We start from the raw sequence: 18,006 nt of genomic DNA on the forward strand, positions 1-18,006 counted from the left end.
GTAAAAATGTAAAAATGTAAAAATGTAAAAATGTAAAAATGTAAAAATTTAAAAATTTAAAAATTTAAAAATTTAAAAATTTAAAAATTTAAAAATTTAAAAATTTAAAAATTTAAAAATTTACAAATTTACAAATTTACAAATTTAAAAATTTAAACATTTAAAAATTTAAACATTTAAACATTTAAACATTTAAACTATATTAGGAAAGCAGGAAGTGAACAAATGTAACAGTTACTGATTATAAAAGTACCAGATGTACTCCTTTTGGACATGTGGAACTGTGAACTCATTATGTGATGCATTCAATTGTAATCTGATACATGTTCCAATGAAATAAAACCATTACCATTACCTCCATCATAGACATGGTGGGGTATTTTCAGAGATGGCAGTCAATTCTAGAAACCCACAGTAGAAAACACAAACTCAGAAAACACTTAGTATACTCACTGGATCATTCCAACGTGTCAGAAATGGGAACAATTCCCCCTCCTGCTTCCTGTCTCTCACTGGCTTATGCTCACACTGCTCCATAAGCATTTGTGCTGCAGCCTGTCTGCCTTTGCCATCAGTGAATGTGTGGATTATTTTGAGTTGTTCCGACCTCAACTACAATATTACAATCACACTGCAAACCCAGAAATGCAGGTAAGTAAACACACATAAGGCAGCTACTAGCAGTACGGGGAATAACAACAAGTATGTTAACTCTTAACATGTAGCTATAGAAACTTTTTCAAAAGTGCCGCAAGGTATGCTGGGAAGCTGCAAGTTCGAGGAAGCATTGCCAGGTTTCTGGCAGCAAAGAATAGGCTATGTTTATGTTCTGAAGAACTATTATTAATAATAAAGATTGTTATGATTGGTTCAGTTGAAAAGTACTGAAATATTTGAACCATAGGAGACTCCGGTTTCCTCCCACATTCCAAAAACATGCTAGGTTAATTAGCGACTCCAAATTGTCCATAGGTATGAATATGAGTGTGAATGGTTGTTTGTCTATATGTGCCCTGTGATTGGCTGGCCACCAGTCCAGGGTGTACCCCGCCTCTCGCCTGAAGACAGCTGGGTTAGGCTCCAGTGCCCCCTGCGACACTCGTGAGAAAAAATATGACTTTCTGTGAGACCGTGTACTACTACTACTTTTGTACCCATTATGTCATTGTACGGTCATGTCACCTCGTACTTCAGTACGGGGTGCATTATTTAAAATAATAATAATAATAATAATAATAATAAACAAACCTTAAACTGTACTATGGAAAGCAGGAAGTGAACAAATGTAACAATTAAAAACCAAAAAAATAAAATTTAAAAATTTAAAAATTTAAAAATTTAAAAATCTAAAAATTTAAAAATTTAAAAATTTAAAAATTTAAAAATTTAAAAATTTAAAAATTTAAAAATTTAAAAATTTAAAAATTTAAAAATTTAAACTATATTAGGAAAGCAGGGAGTGAACAAATGTAACAGTTTCTGATTGTAAAAGTACCAGATGGAGGGGTAGGATTTAATAAGCTTTGCTTCTTCCTACTCCTTTTGGACATGTGGAACTGTGAACTGATTATGTGATGCATTCAATTGTAATTTAGAGCTAGGGGGTAAAATGACTTTTTCGATCGTAAAGGTTGCGGACATTGCTAACGTATCCTAACAAGGAAGTTGGAAACCTAAATATTTAATGGATCACATTAAAGATTATACAATATACATACAGTATACATACAGTATAAACACTGTACACTTCTCAGTGACGTGTGCTTCATTAAACCAAACCTATTCATGCTACCATTGAGAATGAACTAAAGAGCATGCTACTGAACAAGGCCACATCCCATCAAATAGCAAAATCACATCACTTCAGCATGAAAGGTTTTATAAAAAAATCAACCCAGCATGTGTGTGTGTGTAGGCATGTGTGTGTGTGTGTGTGTGTGCTGAGTGGGTCACTCACAGGCTAAGTGGGACTACAAAAGGGATTTTACCGCCCAGTGATGACAGGAATTCTTAAATTAATCCTCAACTTCTCAAATCCACTTGTGCATTTTTAAACCAATATGGCACATGGTCACTGCTGATTCTATAAGTACATTTTCTCAGAGACTAGAAAGGAAAGCCCTTCTCTTTTTGCCACAATAGGCCTTGTAACAAATCACTTTTTATGGCGCTAAGTGCAGTGAAATGGATTATGCTCCATCAGTCAAAGTATGCTATAGAGACTTCCTGTAAGTTTATAAGCACGGCGGAGCTTTCCTGTGAAAAATTATCTAAAAACTCTTTGACCCCGGAGGTCACATGGTTTCATATTCATTAGTCTATAACTCAGATGTTTAACAAGCGCTTGTAGAGCACACGTATGGTTTTATGGTATCACAACTAATCTGGCGCTGCATTGTGGCCTTAGTAGTTAGCAAGTCGTCCTCGGAGTCAGGATTCAAATCTCCGATAGTGGGGTTTTCTCTGTGGATTACCCCCCCCCCACACACACACACACACAAACACACACACACACACATTCCAAGAACATGTACTATGTTTGGTTAATGTAGTGCTTCTTAATTATTTTCTGTCATGACCCCCCTAAGGGACTGAAACCCTCCGATTTTAAATACTAAAGAAACTCATTCATTCATTTTCTACTGCTTATCCTCACAAGGGTCGCAAGGGGTGCTGGAGCCTATCCCAGCTGTCTTCAGGCGAGAGCCGATCATTCAACTCACATTCATACCTATGGACAATTTGGAGTCGCCAATTAACCGAGCATGTTTTTTGGAATGTGGGAGGAAATCGGAGAACCCGGAGAACATGCGAACTCCACACAGAGATGGCCAAGAGTGGAATTGAACCCGGGTCTCCTAGCTGTGAGGTAACCACTTGTCCGCCATGCAGCTACTAGAGAAACTGATAATATTTATTTATTACTCTTTACTGGGGTGCTGGAGCCTATCCCAGCTCTCGCCCTGGACTGGTGGCCAGCCAATCACAGGGCACATATATGTAGACAAACAACCATTCACACTCACATTCATACCTATGGACAATTTGGAGTCGCCAATTAACCTAGCATGTTTTTGGAATGTGGGAGGAAATCGGAGAACCCGGAGAACATGCGAACTCCACACAGAGATGGCCGAGGGTGGAATTGAACCCGGGTCTCCTACCTGTGAGGCCTGTGCGCGAACCACTTGCTCGCCATGCAGCCCCCAAATTGCATGTTGAGTACTATAAATTTGTACATGTTGGTAGGTCTGCATTGAAATGAAAGCCTCTAGCAAACCCCCTGACAGTACCCCACGACCCCCCAGGGTGGTACCACCCCACTATTTGAGTAGCACTGGGTTAATGGGACATTGAAGTGTGAATGTTTGTCTTTTGATTACCTTGTGATTGATTGGTCACCAGTCCAAGATGTACCCCATCTTTTGCCCAAAAGTCATCTGGGGTAGACGCCAGCTCACATGTGACTTTTATGAGTGTTAGCGTCATAAAAAATTGAGCGAATTAATAACTAATTCGGCCAAATCAAGGAATGACAAGTACACTTGAAATTAATCACATTTCATTTGAATAGCTTAATTAGCTTAATTCTTAAGAGTGGTATGTTCCATTATTTTCTTGAATTAATTTCTGACCTAAAACTTTTTTTTTTTTTTACTACAGGTGGTTATTGATATGTATAAAAGTTAAATATACACAACATTAACTCCATGTTTTCAAGTTTAATGTAATAAAAGTGTTATATTATGTTATATTAACATTTCTCCTAGTTGTTCTCCAAACTAGGTGTCGTCTAGGAAACGGATCAGTTAGCATTGCTGCGTTCAAGTCAGGTGGAAAATCTGAATCTTCACAAGGCAGCGTGTTTGGCCCAGCCCCTTTCAGCCATGCGCGGTGACGTCACAACACCCGTGGGTTCTCCTTTCACCTACGTACAATTGTGGAAAGAGTTGTTACTTGTTGATACTTGGAAAGAGTGTTTAAAAACGGGCTCAAATCGCATTTCGCTCGTCGGGAAGACATGGAACCGGCGCCCTGCTGCTCCGCTTCGTACAGGTATGATTCCGCTGGGCTCTGAGTGTTAGTGTGCAAGGAGGGGGAAGGCTTAGTGAGCAAATTAAGCCATTCCCGCTCAGTCACATAGCGTTAGAATACCAATAAACATTACATTAGCATCATGCTATGTAAATATCATACACAGTGCAGATTAAGTCGCTGCAAATCAGCTCAAGCTTCATTCAGAGGGATCAGCTTGAGGAAAACGACACCGACAAACATACAGAAAAACAAGAGGAAGTGTAAAATCAAACGTTTTAAAACAGATACAGGTTAATTCTGTATTTTTTCCGAAGCAATTGGTACAGACACGGTGACTCGGTTTGGTGAACGGGCCTGCCTGAGCTCTGCTTGCCGGAATCTTTGACAGCACCACGGACAGCTTCAGGCCCCGCCCCCTTGCTGTCTGACGTCAGACAAGTTGTTTTCATTGTCGTCGCATGATCACAAATACTTATAATACAATTACAGGCTAATTCATGAATATAGTATAAGTTCCAATATAAGAGTAATACGACTGTATAAGTTAATTCTATTCATTTTGTATTTTATGATCTTTTAAAACACATTTTACATATATACATATATTTTTTGTTGTGTTCTTTATTCTTAATTAGTACATAATTTCTTATTTTAATTTGGCATAAACCAACTTTTAAAATTTTTTAAATTCTCATTATTTATTCAAAATTATTTGAGCAATTTACTGTTTCCGCTGTACATTGTTGTTCATATTTGATGTCATCTATTTATTTTCCACATTATTATTATTATTTATTATTATTATACGAGAGCCAGGCAACGACATTTTGATGACAATTTCACAATTTTCACTGCTGTGTTATTGAGCAATGACAATAAAGGAAGTCTATCCATCCATCCGTCCGTCCATCCGTCCATCCATCCGCCTTTCTATCCGTCCGTCTGTCTGTCCGTTTTTCTATCCGTCCATCCGTCTGTCTTTCTATCCGTCCGTCCGTCTTTCTATCCGTCCGTCCGTCTTTCTATCCGTCCGTCCGTCTTTCTATCCGTCCATCCGTCTGTCTTTCTATCCGTCCGTCCATCCGTCTTTCTATCCGTCTGTCTTTCTATCCGTCCATCCGTCCGTCTGTCTTTCTATCCGTCTGTCCGTCTTTCTATCCATTCGTTTGTCTTTCTATCGGTCCGTCCGTCTTTCTATCCATCCGTCCGTCCGTCAGTCTTTTTATCCGTCCGTCCGTCCGTCGTTCTATCCGTCCGTCTGTCCGTCGTTCTATCCGTCCGTCTTTCTATCCGTCCGTCCGTCTTTCTATCCGTCTTTCTATCCGTCTTTCTATCCATCTATCCATCTATCCATCTATCCATCTATCCATCTATCCATCTATCCATCTATCCATCTATCCATCTATCCATCTATCCATCTATCCATCTATCCATCTATCCATCCATCCATCCATCTATCCGTCTATCTGTCCTTCCGTCCGTCCATCGACCGGTCGATCGATCGATTGGTCTATCTATCTGTCTATCTATTCGTCCATCCATTCGTCCATCTGTCCATCTGTCCATCCATCCGTCCGTCCGTCCGTCCATATGTCTATCTGTCCGTCCATCCGTCTGTCCGTCCATCCGTCTGTCCGTCCATCCGTCTGTCCGTCCATCCGTCTGTCCGTCCGTCCGTCCATCCATCCATCCATCCATCCATCCGTCCATCCTCCGTCCGTTCATCTATCCGTTCGTCCATCCATCCATCCGTCCGTCTGTCCATCCGTCCGTCTATCCGTCCATCCATCCATCCATCCATCCATCCATCCATCCATCTAGCTATCTATCTATCTAGCTATCTAAATCCACAGTTAGCTTTTTCATTGGTGTTCTATTTTTGACAAAAAATCAGAAAGTTATATTTTGAAAGATGACGTTATAAAACAAACCACAGGTCGTAAAAAAGCCCCCAGAGTTGCATTCTGAACATCCTTGTGCTGGACAGTTTTACGTTTTGTTTTTTTTTTGTTCTTCTGATTAATCTCCCGCTTCAAGAAGTGCAATTAGCCAGCGGTCAAATAAAAGTCTAAATGGCAATTACATGCATGTGAGCAATATTTTAGCTAGCAATCTGAAACTTTTATAACAGGACAATGTGCATTATTGCTGACGTCAGTGCCCCAAGTTTATGAATCACCAATTAAGGGACATCTTGGCATCTTAAATGAAGTGAGGACATTACAACGTTCTGATGAATCAGCATAGCATGTAGTGTTCGATGCTGCCATTAACACCTGAAGTATACCTCAAGGGTAACTTCTGCGACTGACAGCCTGTTTGTCACTTCTGCACATGCGTGACAATAGTCGGTCGTCTAACAGCAATGAAATGAAAGTTGGGAAATGTCTTCTCATTGAAGAACATATTGGAAATAACAAAGCTGGTTGAAAATTCATGTACGTTAATAGGATTTATTCATGTGAACCACTATACTACACTACCAATGGCTACAGACAATATTATATATTCATTCATTCATTCATTTTTCTACCGCTTATCCTCACAAGGGTTGTGGGGGGTGCTGGAGCATATCCCAGCTGGAGCCTATCCCAGGTACACTCTGGACTGGTCGCCAGCCAATCACAGGGCACATATAGACAAACAACCATTCACACTCACATTCATACCTATGGACAATTTGGAGTCGCTAATTAACCTAGCATGTTTTTGGAACATGGTCAAGGATGGAATTGAACTCGGGTCTCCCAGCTGTGAGGCCTGCGTGCTAACCACTCGTCCGGCGTGCAGCCGCTAACAAAACATCTGAAATATTATACTCCAATATAATACTCCAATAAAATTAGTTGTAGCTGTAGCAAGGTGTCACTACACCAGTAAAGTAGTTCTTCGAGTTAGCAATGTTATTCAATGTTAATGATATTAATAATAATAATAATCATCATCATTCATTTTCTACTGCTTATTCTCACGAGGGTCGCAGAGGGTGCTGGAGCCTATCCCAACTGTCTTTGGGCGAGAGGCGGGTTACACCCTGGACTGGTCGCCAGCCAATCACAGGACACATATAGACAAACAACCATTCACACTCACATTCATACCTATGGACAATTTGGAATTTGCCAATTAATCTAGCATGTTTTTGGAATGTGGCCAAGGGTGGAATTGAACTCGGGTCTCCCAGCTGTGAGGCCTGCGTGCTAACCACTCGTCCGGCGTGCAGCCGCTAACAAAACATCAGAAAAAAATACTCCAATAAAATTAGTAGCTCTAGCAAGGTGTCACTACGCCAGTAAAGTAGTTCTTCGAGGTAGCAATGTTATTCAATGTTAATAATAATCATCATCATCATTCATTTTCTACCGCTTATCCTCACAAGAGTTATGGGGGGTGCTGGAGCCTATCCCAGCTGTCTTCAGGCGAGAGGCGGGATACACCCTGGACTGGTCGCCAGCCAATCACAGGGCACATATAGACAAACAACCATTCACACTCACATTCATACCTATGGACAATTTGGAGTCGCCAATTAACCTAGCATGTTTTTGGAATGTGGGAGGAAACGGGAATACCCGGAGAACATGCAAACTCCACACAGAGATGGCCGAGGGTGGAATTGAACCCGGGTCTCCTAGCTGTGAGGTCTGTGCGCTAACCACTCAACCACCATAAGCCCAATATTATACACTATACTGTATATATAATCTATATATATCTGTTTTGTATAATGATTCATCCACATGACATTAACCTTCAGAAGATAATGTATAGTATTGTTCATGTAGAAATACATATCTATCATATTGTAAGATTTATGTGGGTCATGAGTGTGGGTCATGAGCTCAATGTTAATCTATTGATAATGATAATATATTTCCACTTGCATTATATTCCAGTTATGATGACTACAAGGAGACTGCAGATTGGCTGCTGGCCCGAACAAACAAGCAGCCTAAAGTCGCCATCATTTGTGGGTCGGGCTTAGGCAGCCTTGCTGACTTGCTGAAGGACAAAGTCGTCTTCCCTTATAAGGACATCCCACGTTTCCCCACAAGCACCGGTAGGTTTTGTTTCATTTTTTTTTTTACTTTGTATTTTGCAAGAAATGTATCTTTATGCTGTTTGTGTTCTGAGTAGTGGCAGGCCATGCAGGTCGACTGGTTTTTGGCAAGCTGAATGGCCGGGAATGTGTCTGCATGCAGGGTCGATTTCACTTCTATGAAGGCTACAGCATACAAACTGTAAGTGATTGTGTTACTTTTGAATTGTGGGGCGACCAGACGGGTGTTAAAATTGACATGTAGTGAGACAATAATTGGATTTAAAAACAAAAAAATTAACTATACTTGTTCTGGCACCATCATTATTGTATTGATTTTATCTCTTACTAGGAGGATAAGGCATGGCATAGATTTGTTCAGTTCATTCAATCATGGTAATCCATTCATTCATTTTCTACCGCTTATCCTCACGAGGGTCACGGGGGTGCTGGAGCCTATCCCAGCTGTCTTCGGGCAAAAAACCCCAATAAAATTTCTTGTAGCTGTAGCAAGGTGTCACTACACCAGTAAAGTAGTTCTTCGAGGTAACAATGTTATTCAATGTTAATAATAATAATAATAATAATAATCATCATCATCATCATTCATTTTCTACCGCTTATCCTCACGAGCGTTATGGGGGTGCTGGAGCCTATCCCAGCTGTCTTCGGGCGAGAGGGGGGGTACACCCAATAGGCTCCAGCGTACCCCCAGGACACATATGTGAATATCTGCTTTTATAAATGGAATATTTTCCTCGTTACACATGCAAAACTTGTGTAGGACCTTCTAAAAGTATTTTTTTAACATTATTAGAGCCCTCTTGATGTGACGTAACACCCCTATAGTTACTCTACACTCATGTTTCTGATTTCACCACTAACTCATTGAAATTGAACCAACATGGGCTGCATGGCAGACGAGTGGTTAGCATGCAGGCCTCACAGCTAGGGGACCCGAGTTCAATTCCTCGCTCGGCCATCTCTGTGTGGAGTTTGTATGTTCTTCGGGTACTCCGGTTTCCTCCCACATTCCAAAAACATGCTAGGTTAATTAGCGACTCCAAATTGTCCATAGGTATGAATGTGAGTGTGAATGGTTGTTTGTCTATATGTGCCCTGTGATTGGCTGGCGACCAGTCCAGGGTGTACCTCGTCTCTCGCTCGAGGCTTGAAGACAGCTGGGATAGGCTCCAGCACCCCCCTGCGATCCTTGTGAGGATAAGCGGTAGAAAATGAATGAATGAACATTAGTTTTGAATGTGTTTGTGGCTGTAGGTGACGTACCCCGTGCGAGTCTTCTCCCTGCTGGGTGTGGAAAGTCTTATTGTGACAAATGCAGCAGGTGGACTCAATGACAGCTACAATGTGGGCGACATTATGGTTATTAAGGATCATATTAACCTGCCGGGTTTTTGTGGACAGAATCCACTGGTTGGGCACAACGATGACAGGTAAGATTTGCACCTATAAATGATCCATACTGTACAAATCTTATACTGTACTTAATCTTATAGTTCATTTGTTCAACCCTCTTGTTTATATGCCCCCATCAGTTTTGGAGTGCGTTTCCCTTGCATGTCAGACGCCTACGACCGTGACCTGAGAGCTTTGGCCTTTCAAACAGCACAAGAACAAAACTGTGACAGCTTCCTGCAGGAAGGAGTTTACTGTATGGTTGCTGGACCATCATATGAGACCATTGCAGAGTGCAACGTCCTGCAGACGTTCGGGGCTGATGCCGTCGGTATGTGGAAAACCCTCATCAATACGCAATGAGATGTTGACTTTTAATGTGGTATTTTTGTACTTGAAAATATTTGAGGGACACCAGCATGGCGGTACTGGCTATGCTGAATGCTAACAAGGAAGCTATCTTTGTTTGACAACACAGCACAGCCCTTTGGTTGCGACACATTAAATTCCAGTTCTGACTGCAAGAAATAACATTCATTCATTTTCTACCGCTTATCCTCACAAGGGTCGTGGGGGGTTGCTGGAGCCTATCCCAGCTGTCTTCAGGCAAAAGGCGGGGTACACCCTGGACTGGTCGCCAACCAATCACAGGGCACATATAGACAAACAACCATTCACACTCACATTAATTTTCTACCGCTTTTCCTCACGAGGGTCGTGGGGGGTGCTGGAGCCTATCCCAGCTGTCTTCAGGCAAGAGAACCGGCCGCCAGCCAATCACAGGGCACATATAGACAAACAACCATTCACACTCACATTCATACCTATGGACAATTTGGAGTCGCCAATTAACCTAGCATGTTTTTGGAATGTGGGAGGAAACCGGAGTACCCGGAAAAAAAACACGCATGCACGGGGAGAACGTGCAAACTCCACACAGAGATGGCCGAAGGTGGAATCAAACTCGGGTCTCCTTGATGTATAACATGGGATGTGACAAAGTATTTCCACTGGCCCATCCTTATGCAATAGTAATATTATTAATCTCTTTTGCTACTATGTAGCACCATTCTCCCCGTGCATGCGTGGGTTTTCTCTGGGTACTCTGGTTTCCTCTCACATTCCAAAAACATGCTAGGTTAATTGGCGACTCCAAATTGTCCATAGGTATGAATGTGAGTGTGAATGGTTGTTTGCCTATATGTGCCCTGTGATTGGCTGGCGACCAGTCCAGGGTGTACCCCGCCTCTCCCCCGAAACTGGCATAGGCTCCAGCACCCCTGCGACCCTCATGAGGATAAGCGGTACAAAATGAATAAACGAATAAATGGCTCAGCACCCTCGTTTTTTTTCCAAGTTCTACTGACTTCCTTATATGGGACTGCAGATCGCCTGCCCTCAGCAAAACTATGTATCCGGAAGTCCTCGGGAGCACTTGGGAGTGTGACCAATCACAGCAAAGTGGGTGTACCTACATGAAGTACAGGTGGTGGAGTAAATTAAAAAGACCATTTCGGTTGGAAGCACAAAGTCAGTGGAAAAACTGCAGGATGAGGTGCAGAATCTGGAAGATCTCAAAAGCTGTGTGTAGCTGAGCCATGTAATAGGTCCCCCTTTAAAGCCACATGTGCTGTAATTTACTTTTTTACCTTCTCATTAACCTAAGGGTTGAGGCCCAGCGGTAAACTCACACCCCCCCCCCCCCCCGCTCGTTTTGGTTTTATCCATTTCATGTGAGCAGTACGGGGAGCACCAGGATCCCAGCTGACACACGTACCCTGAACTAATCAGCATATTCATATAAAATGCGAATATTGACAGTATTAACAACATCATGAAATTAATTCAGTTACATTAAAAAAACCTCTAACCTCATTTCTGTTCATCTTCCATAGGTATGAGCACGGTTCCCGAGGTGGTGGTGGCTCGCCACTGCGGCTTGCGTGTCTTGGGTCTGTCGCTGATCACCAATAAGGTTGTGACAGATTATGACAGTGACGTGAAAGTGAACCATGAGGAGGTGTTAGCGACCACCGAGATCCGGGCCCAGGACCTCCAGAGGCTTGTTAGCCACCTTGTCACAAAGATCTAACACCTTCGATCAAATTTGCTGCAGCAAAAGGAAGAGTTTCTTGTGTGATAATATTGAGATAATCATATCTACTTGATCAGTTAGTGGCTGATCCAATAATCCAAGAACCAGGATCACAATTCCTTATGAAACACTTAAAAGTTAGCATATGAACATCATAATATTTGAATATTTAGAGACCACAATAACAATATAGCGACTGCACGGCGGTCGAGTGGTTAGCACAGCTAGAAGATGCGAGTTCGATTCCATCCTCAGCCATCGCTGTGTGGAGTTTGCATGTTCTCCCTGTTTTCTCCGGGTACTCCGGTTTCCTCCCACATTCCAAAAACATGCTAGGTTAATTGGCGACTCCAAATTGTCCATAGGTATGAATGTGAGTGTGAATGGTTGTTTGTCTATATGTGCCCTGTGATTGGCTGGTGACCAGTCCAGGGTCTACCCCACCGCTCGCCTGAAGACAGCTTGGATAGGCTCCAGCACCCCCGCAATAAGCGGTAGAGAATGAATGAATGAATGAATGAATACACACAAAACAATGTGATGAAGTTGATTTAGAGCAAATAATGTAATAAGCGGTTAGCGTGCAGGCCTCACATCTAGGAGACCCAAGTTCAATTCCACCCTCGACTATCTTTGTGTGGAGTTTGCATGTTCACTCTGGTTTCCTCCCACATTCCAAAAACATGCTAGGTTAATTGGCGACTCCAAATTGTCCATAGGTATGAATGTGAGTGTGAATGGTTGTTTGTCTATATGTGCCCTGTGATTGGGTGACAACCAGTCCAGGGTGTGGGATAGGCTCCAGCCCTCCCCGGCGACCCTCGTGAAGATAAGCAGTAGAAATAAATGAATAACAATATAGCTAGCCACCTATTTTCTAGACCACTTGTTAGGGTCATGGGCGAGCTGGAACCTACTATTCCAACGATTTTGTGTCTCAAGCTTGCCTGTTTTGGGGAAATGGGAAGAAACCGGAATACCCACAGAAAACCCACACAAGGAAAAGAAAACACAGACATTTCAACACCCTGTAGTATAGTCATTATTTTTAAATGACTGTGTTATTATTCCTTATGTTCTGTATAGTAAATCAATATATGGATGTGAACTCCAACGTATGTAATTTCAGCCACTTCCCTTCACCCAGGAACTGACCCAAGATCCAGCCGGTCCTGGTCCCGAGGCGCCACACGGTGGCTGTCCACTGCTCCTTATGGAATGTTAAAAATAAAGTTAGAATTGTATTTAATGAATGCATATATTACATACAATTTATCATAATACATGTGAAGAGGGGTGTCCAAGGTTGTTTTTTTTAATTGTCTCTGAGCATATTTTCAAAATAAAATTATGAATACGATATGAGATATCACATTAACTTGATTTGTCACCTGTAACACATTGCTAAGATGAGTTGAGATAGCTTAGTATATAGACCTATATGAAAATATGATGATTGTTGAAAGCTTAGTAATCCTGAGTTGTCTTTGCAAAATAAAGCATAAATCGAAAGGAATCAGCACTAATTTATGAATATTGTATTTTAGAATTGCACCACTGTAATATCTAGATGGGCCGTTATACAAAGGCCTGCAGTTTTCACTCACCTCTATGCTGATCTGGAAACTCCTGCCAGATCCCTTTGACCGTTCCATTCATTAGAGCGGGGAAAGACATGTGAAATCCTTTATCAGCAGTTCACTGCTTAGAATAGACCGTTTGTATAGCATTATGCTAATGACTTGAAAGGGAATCCCTCTCGATAAAACCAACCATCATCAGAATGTTACCTCTGGTATTTGTATTATACCTTTAAACTGATACAGGGTCAAATAATAGGTTAAATAAAAGGCAAATAAAGTAAAGAAACAAAAAAGTGTTTTCATCAGGCAAAATCATCTGACACATTTGTAGGTTAAATAAAAGGCAAATAAAGTAAAGAAACAAAACTGAGTTTTCATCAGGCAAAATGATCTGACACATTTGTAGGTTAAATAAAAGGCAAATAAAGTAAAGAAACAAAAAAGTGTTTTCATCAGGCAAAATCATCTGACACATTTGTAGGTTAAATAAAAGGCAAATAAAGTAAAGAAACAAAACTGAATTTTCATCAGGCAAAATGATCTGACACATTTGTACGTTAAATAAAAGGCAAATAAAGTAAAGAAACAAAACTGAATTTTCATCAGGCAAAATGATCTGACACATTTGTACGTTAAATAAAAGGCAAATAAAGTAAAGAAACAAAACTGAGTTTTCATCAGGCTAAATGATCTGACACATTTGTAGGTTAAATAAAAGGCAAATAAAGTAAAGAAACAAAAAAGTGTTTTTATCGGGCAAAATGATCTCACACATTTGTAGGTCAAATAAAAGGCAAATAAAGTAAAGAAACAAAAAAGTGTTCTGACACATTTGTAGGTTAAATAAAAGGCAAATAAAGTAAAGAAACCAAAAAGTGTTTTTATCAGGCAAAATTATCTGACACATTTGTAGGTTAAATAAAAGGCAAATAAAGTAAAGAAACAAAACTGAATTTTCATCAGGCAAAATGATCTGACACATTTGTACGTTAAATAAAAGGCAAATAAAGTAAAGAAACAAAAAAGTGTTTTTATCGGGCAAAATGATCTCACACATTTGTAGGTCAAATAAAAGGCAAATAAAGTAAAGAAACAAAAAAGTGTTCTGACACATTTGTAGGTTAAATAAAAGGCAAATAAAGTAAAGAAACCAAAAAGTGTTTTTATCAGGCAAAATTATCTGACACATTTGTAGGTTAAATAAAAGGCAAATAAAGTAAAAAAAAAAGTGTTTTTATCAGGCAAAATGATCTGACACATTTGAAGGTTAAATAAAAGGCAAATAAAGTAAAGAAACAAAAAAGTGTTTTTATCAGGCAAAATGATCTGACACATTTGTAGGTTAAATAAAAGGCAAATAAAGTAAAGAAACAAAAAAGTGTTTTTATCGGGCAAAATGATCTCACACATTTGTAGGTCAAATAAAAGGCAAATAAAGTAAAGAAACAAAAAAGTGTTCTGACACATTTGTAGGTTAAATAAAAGGCAAATAAAGTAAAGAAACCAAAAAGTGTTTTTATCAGGCAAAATTATCTGACACATTTGTAGGTTAAATAAAAGGCAAATAAAGTAAACAAAAAAGTGTTATTATCAGGCAAAATGATCTGACACATTTGAAGGTTAAATAAAAGGCAAATAAAGTAAAGAAAAAAGTGTTTTTATCAGGCAAAATGATCTGACACATTTGAAGGTTAAATAAAAGGCAAATAAAGTAAAGAAACAAAAAAGTGTTTTTATCAGGCAAAATGATCTGACACATTTGTAGGTTAAATAAAAGGCAAATAAAGTAAAGAAAAAAGTGTTTTCATCAGGCAAAATGATCTGACACATTTGTATGTTAAATAAAAGGCAAATAAAGTAAAGAAACAAAACGGTTTGTTCATCAGGCTTAATAAAAGGCAAATAAAGTAAAGAAACAAAAAAGTGTTTTCGTCAGGCAAAATGATCTGACATATTTGTAGGTTAAATGAAAGGCAAATAAAGTAAAGAAACAAATCACGGCGGTCGAGTGGTTAGTGTGTTGGCCTCACAGCTAGGAAACCCGAGTTCAATTCCATCCTCGGCCATCTCTGTGTGGAGTTTGCATGTTTACTCCGGTTTCCTCCCACATTCCAAAAACATGCTAGGTTAATTGCCGACTCCAAATTGTCCATAGGTATGAATGTGAGTGTGAATGGTTGTTTGTCTATACGTATGTGCCCTGTGATTGGCTGGCGACTACTCCAGTGCGTACCCTACCTCTCAGCCGAAGACAGCTGGGATAGGCTCCAGCATCCCCCACGACCCTTGTGAGGATAAGCGGTAGAAAATAAATGAATGTTGGAGTCACACCATTGGGATATAAGACATCGCATTTGGACAAGTGTTGCCAAAAATGGCAAGTGCAAACTCCCCCTTATTTTCTTTTAATAAGCCAAAAAAAAGAATATAAAATGATCCCCCAGTCGAAAAACATAAAGCCACCTCAGCCATCCAACTCCATTGTCATTTTCCATTCTTCAGTTTTTCAAAATGCAAATGCACAGTTTAAACGCGTCTCAAACAGATGCTGTGGGATTATCAGGATGGGGGAAAATGCTGCTTCATGCATAATTAGTGGTTATATAGCCTGTAGAGGTGTATCCCACTGTGGAGCTGAAATATTAATACAAATGAGCTAAACAGCATGGAGACACATATAACATAACATATTGAGCTGTAGCGCTTCTACACAGATTCTGTGATCCGCCTCATTCCGAAAATTCTCTGTTGTGTTGAGTGAAAAGAGGACACATCCTCTGCTGATTGGATGCTCTTCGTCATCGCCATCATTAGATATTCCATCCATAGTGTAAGGGGTGGAAAATTACTGCTTCGTCTTTGTGACAGGTCAAGTTCAGCAAAGAATCTCGATGAGCATGACTGTGCACTTTTTTTTCCCCACTCTCCCAGAATCGTGTTGAATGGCCGGTTTCCATTTGCTGCGTCTTGGTGACATCAAAATTCAATTACAGCACTGAGAACTGTTTGCTTACAGTAGGACGCAAAACAACAGCGTTCCTTATGAAACTCAATTTAACACAGCTTTTAGCATTTTAGCTTACAAAAAAAACACGTTCAGCATTTCTGAAAATTTGCTTATTCACTGTCTTTTCATGGCGATGACAGGAAAGACAAGTAAACAGAGGTCAAAGTTAAAGTCTTTGGGCGAGAGGCGGGGTACACCCTGGACTGATCGCCAGCCAATCACAGGGCACATATAGACAAACAACCATTCACACTCACATTCATACCTATGGACAATTTGGAGTCGCTAATTAACCTAGCATGTTTTTTGGAATGTGGGAGGAAACCGGAGTACCCGGAGAAAACCCACGCAAACACGGGGAGAACATGCAAACTCCACACAAAGATGGCCGGGGGTGGAATCAAACTCGGGTCTCCTAGCTGTGTGGCCTGCGTTCTAACCACACAATCGCCATGCAGCCTTTTTATTTGCAGAAACATCTCCTGAAAGTGGACAAAATGCATGCATGTAGTGGAATTTCATGAACGGAAGCAGAAAAATGACCCTTTTCATCAGAGTTTCTTGGAAACTACAAGGCAAATAATTATAAGCAGCTGGTGGCAAACCTCCAAAAGTCCTACAAATCCCTCGGCTAAATCTGTTGTATAAACAGATGCAATTTTGATTAAAAACAATATCATTAAATATCTGGAATAGCTATGGACAATTTGGAGTCGCCAATTAACCTAGCATGTTTTTGGAATGTGGGAAGAAACCGGAGTACCCGGAGAAAACCCACGCATGCACAGGGTAGAACATGCAAACTCCACACAGAGATGGCCGAGGGTGGAATTGAACCCTGGTCTCCTAGCTGTGAGGTCTGCAGCCTTATTTCAAAGATGAATGTAGTAATTATTTTAAATGAATAAAAGACTAGTGAGTGGTTAGCATGCAGGCCTCACAGCTCGGAGACCCAAGTTCGATTCCACCCTCGGCCATCTCTGTGTAGAGTTTGCATGTTCTCCCCGTGCATGCGTGGGTTTTCTCCGGGTACTCCGGTTTCCTCCCACATTCCAAAAACATGCTAGGTTAATTAACGACTCCAAATTGTCCATAGGTATGAATGTGAGTGTGAATGGTTGTTTGTCTATATGTGCCCTGTGATTGGCTGGCCACCGCCTCTCGCCTGAAGACAGCCCTTGTGAGATAAGTGGTGAATGAATGAATGAAAGACAGATGTTGGAGCCACGATGTAGTGAAGGATGAGTGGACTTCTAGGAACGGATGCCCTTCTGTTCATCATGCATGGCCTTATTACGTTCCTCTAATGTCATCACCCCATGCAGTAACTGAATTCCATTGTTCTAGAGGCGTCACTTTCCACATTCAGTGTCATAATGGAATCCATGATATTTTGCCCCTTACTATACAAAAGACACATTTATTTTATTTTATTTTTTACACAATTTACATTTATAATGTGGACTAATCACTGCTGGCTGAAGGCAACGTGGGAAATGTGATTAGTGCATGGGCTCTAATTAAGCCCGCAAAGCCACACACACACACAGAGAGAGGTAGAGAGAGAGCGGTAGAAAGAGAGAGAGAGGGGTAGAGAGAGAGAGGTGTAGAGAGAGCGAGAGAGGAGTAGAGAGAGAGAGAGAGGTAGAGAGAGAGAGAGAGAGAGAGGTAGAGAGGTAGAGAGAGAAGTAGAGAGGTAGAGAGGCAGAGAGAGGTAGAGAGGCAGAGAGAGAGGCAGAGAGAGAGAGAGAGGGGTGGAGAGAGAGATAGGTAGAGAGGTAAAGAGGTAGAGAGGTAGAGAGAGCGGTAGAGAGAGGTAGAGAGAGAG

At 40.7% G+C, this 18,006-nt stretch overlaps 1 protein-coding gene across 2 annotated transcripts; it reads left to right on the forward strand.

Moving 5' to 3' along the window:
• The first annotated feature begins 3,898 nt into the window (after nucleotides 1–3,898).
• On the forward strand, nucleotides 3,899–12,375 carry pnp6 (purine nucleoside phosphorylase 6). Of its 2 annotated transcripts, none has more exons than XM_078796373.1 (6): nucleotides 3,899–4,056; nucleotides 7,935–8,098; nucleotides 8,173–8,279; nucleotides 9,356–9,531; nucleotides 9,634–9,824; nucleotides 11,389–12,375. In XM_078796373.1, the coding sequence occupies exons 1-6, from the start codon at nucleotides 4,022–4,024 to the stop codon at nucleotides 11,583–11,585; spliced, it is 870 nt and encodes a 289-aa protein (XP_078652499.1). In that variant the 5' UTR covers nucleotides 3,899–4,021; the 3' UTR covers nucleotides 11,586–12,375. The 2 variants fall into 2 exon arrangements, with proteins under 2 accessions (XP_078652499.1, XP_057932536.2); XM_058076553.2 differs by having other exon boundaries at nucleotides 8,176–8,279.
• Nucleotides 12,376–18,006: the final 5,631 nt, after the last annotated feature.

This window comes from Doryrhamphus excisus, linkage group LG1 (genome assembly GCF_037039965.1).
Source record: "Doryrhamphus excisus strain RoL-2023G ecotype Guam linkage group LG1, RoL_Dexc_Guam_v1.1, whole genome shotgun sequence".
Taxonomy (NCBI): domain Eukaryota; kingdom Metazoa; phylum Chordata; class Actinopteri; order Syngnathiformes; family Syngnathidae; genus Doryrhamphus; species Doryrhamphus excisus.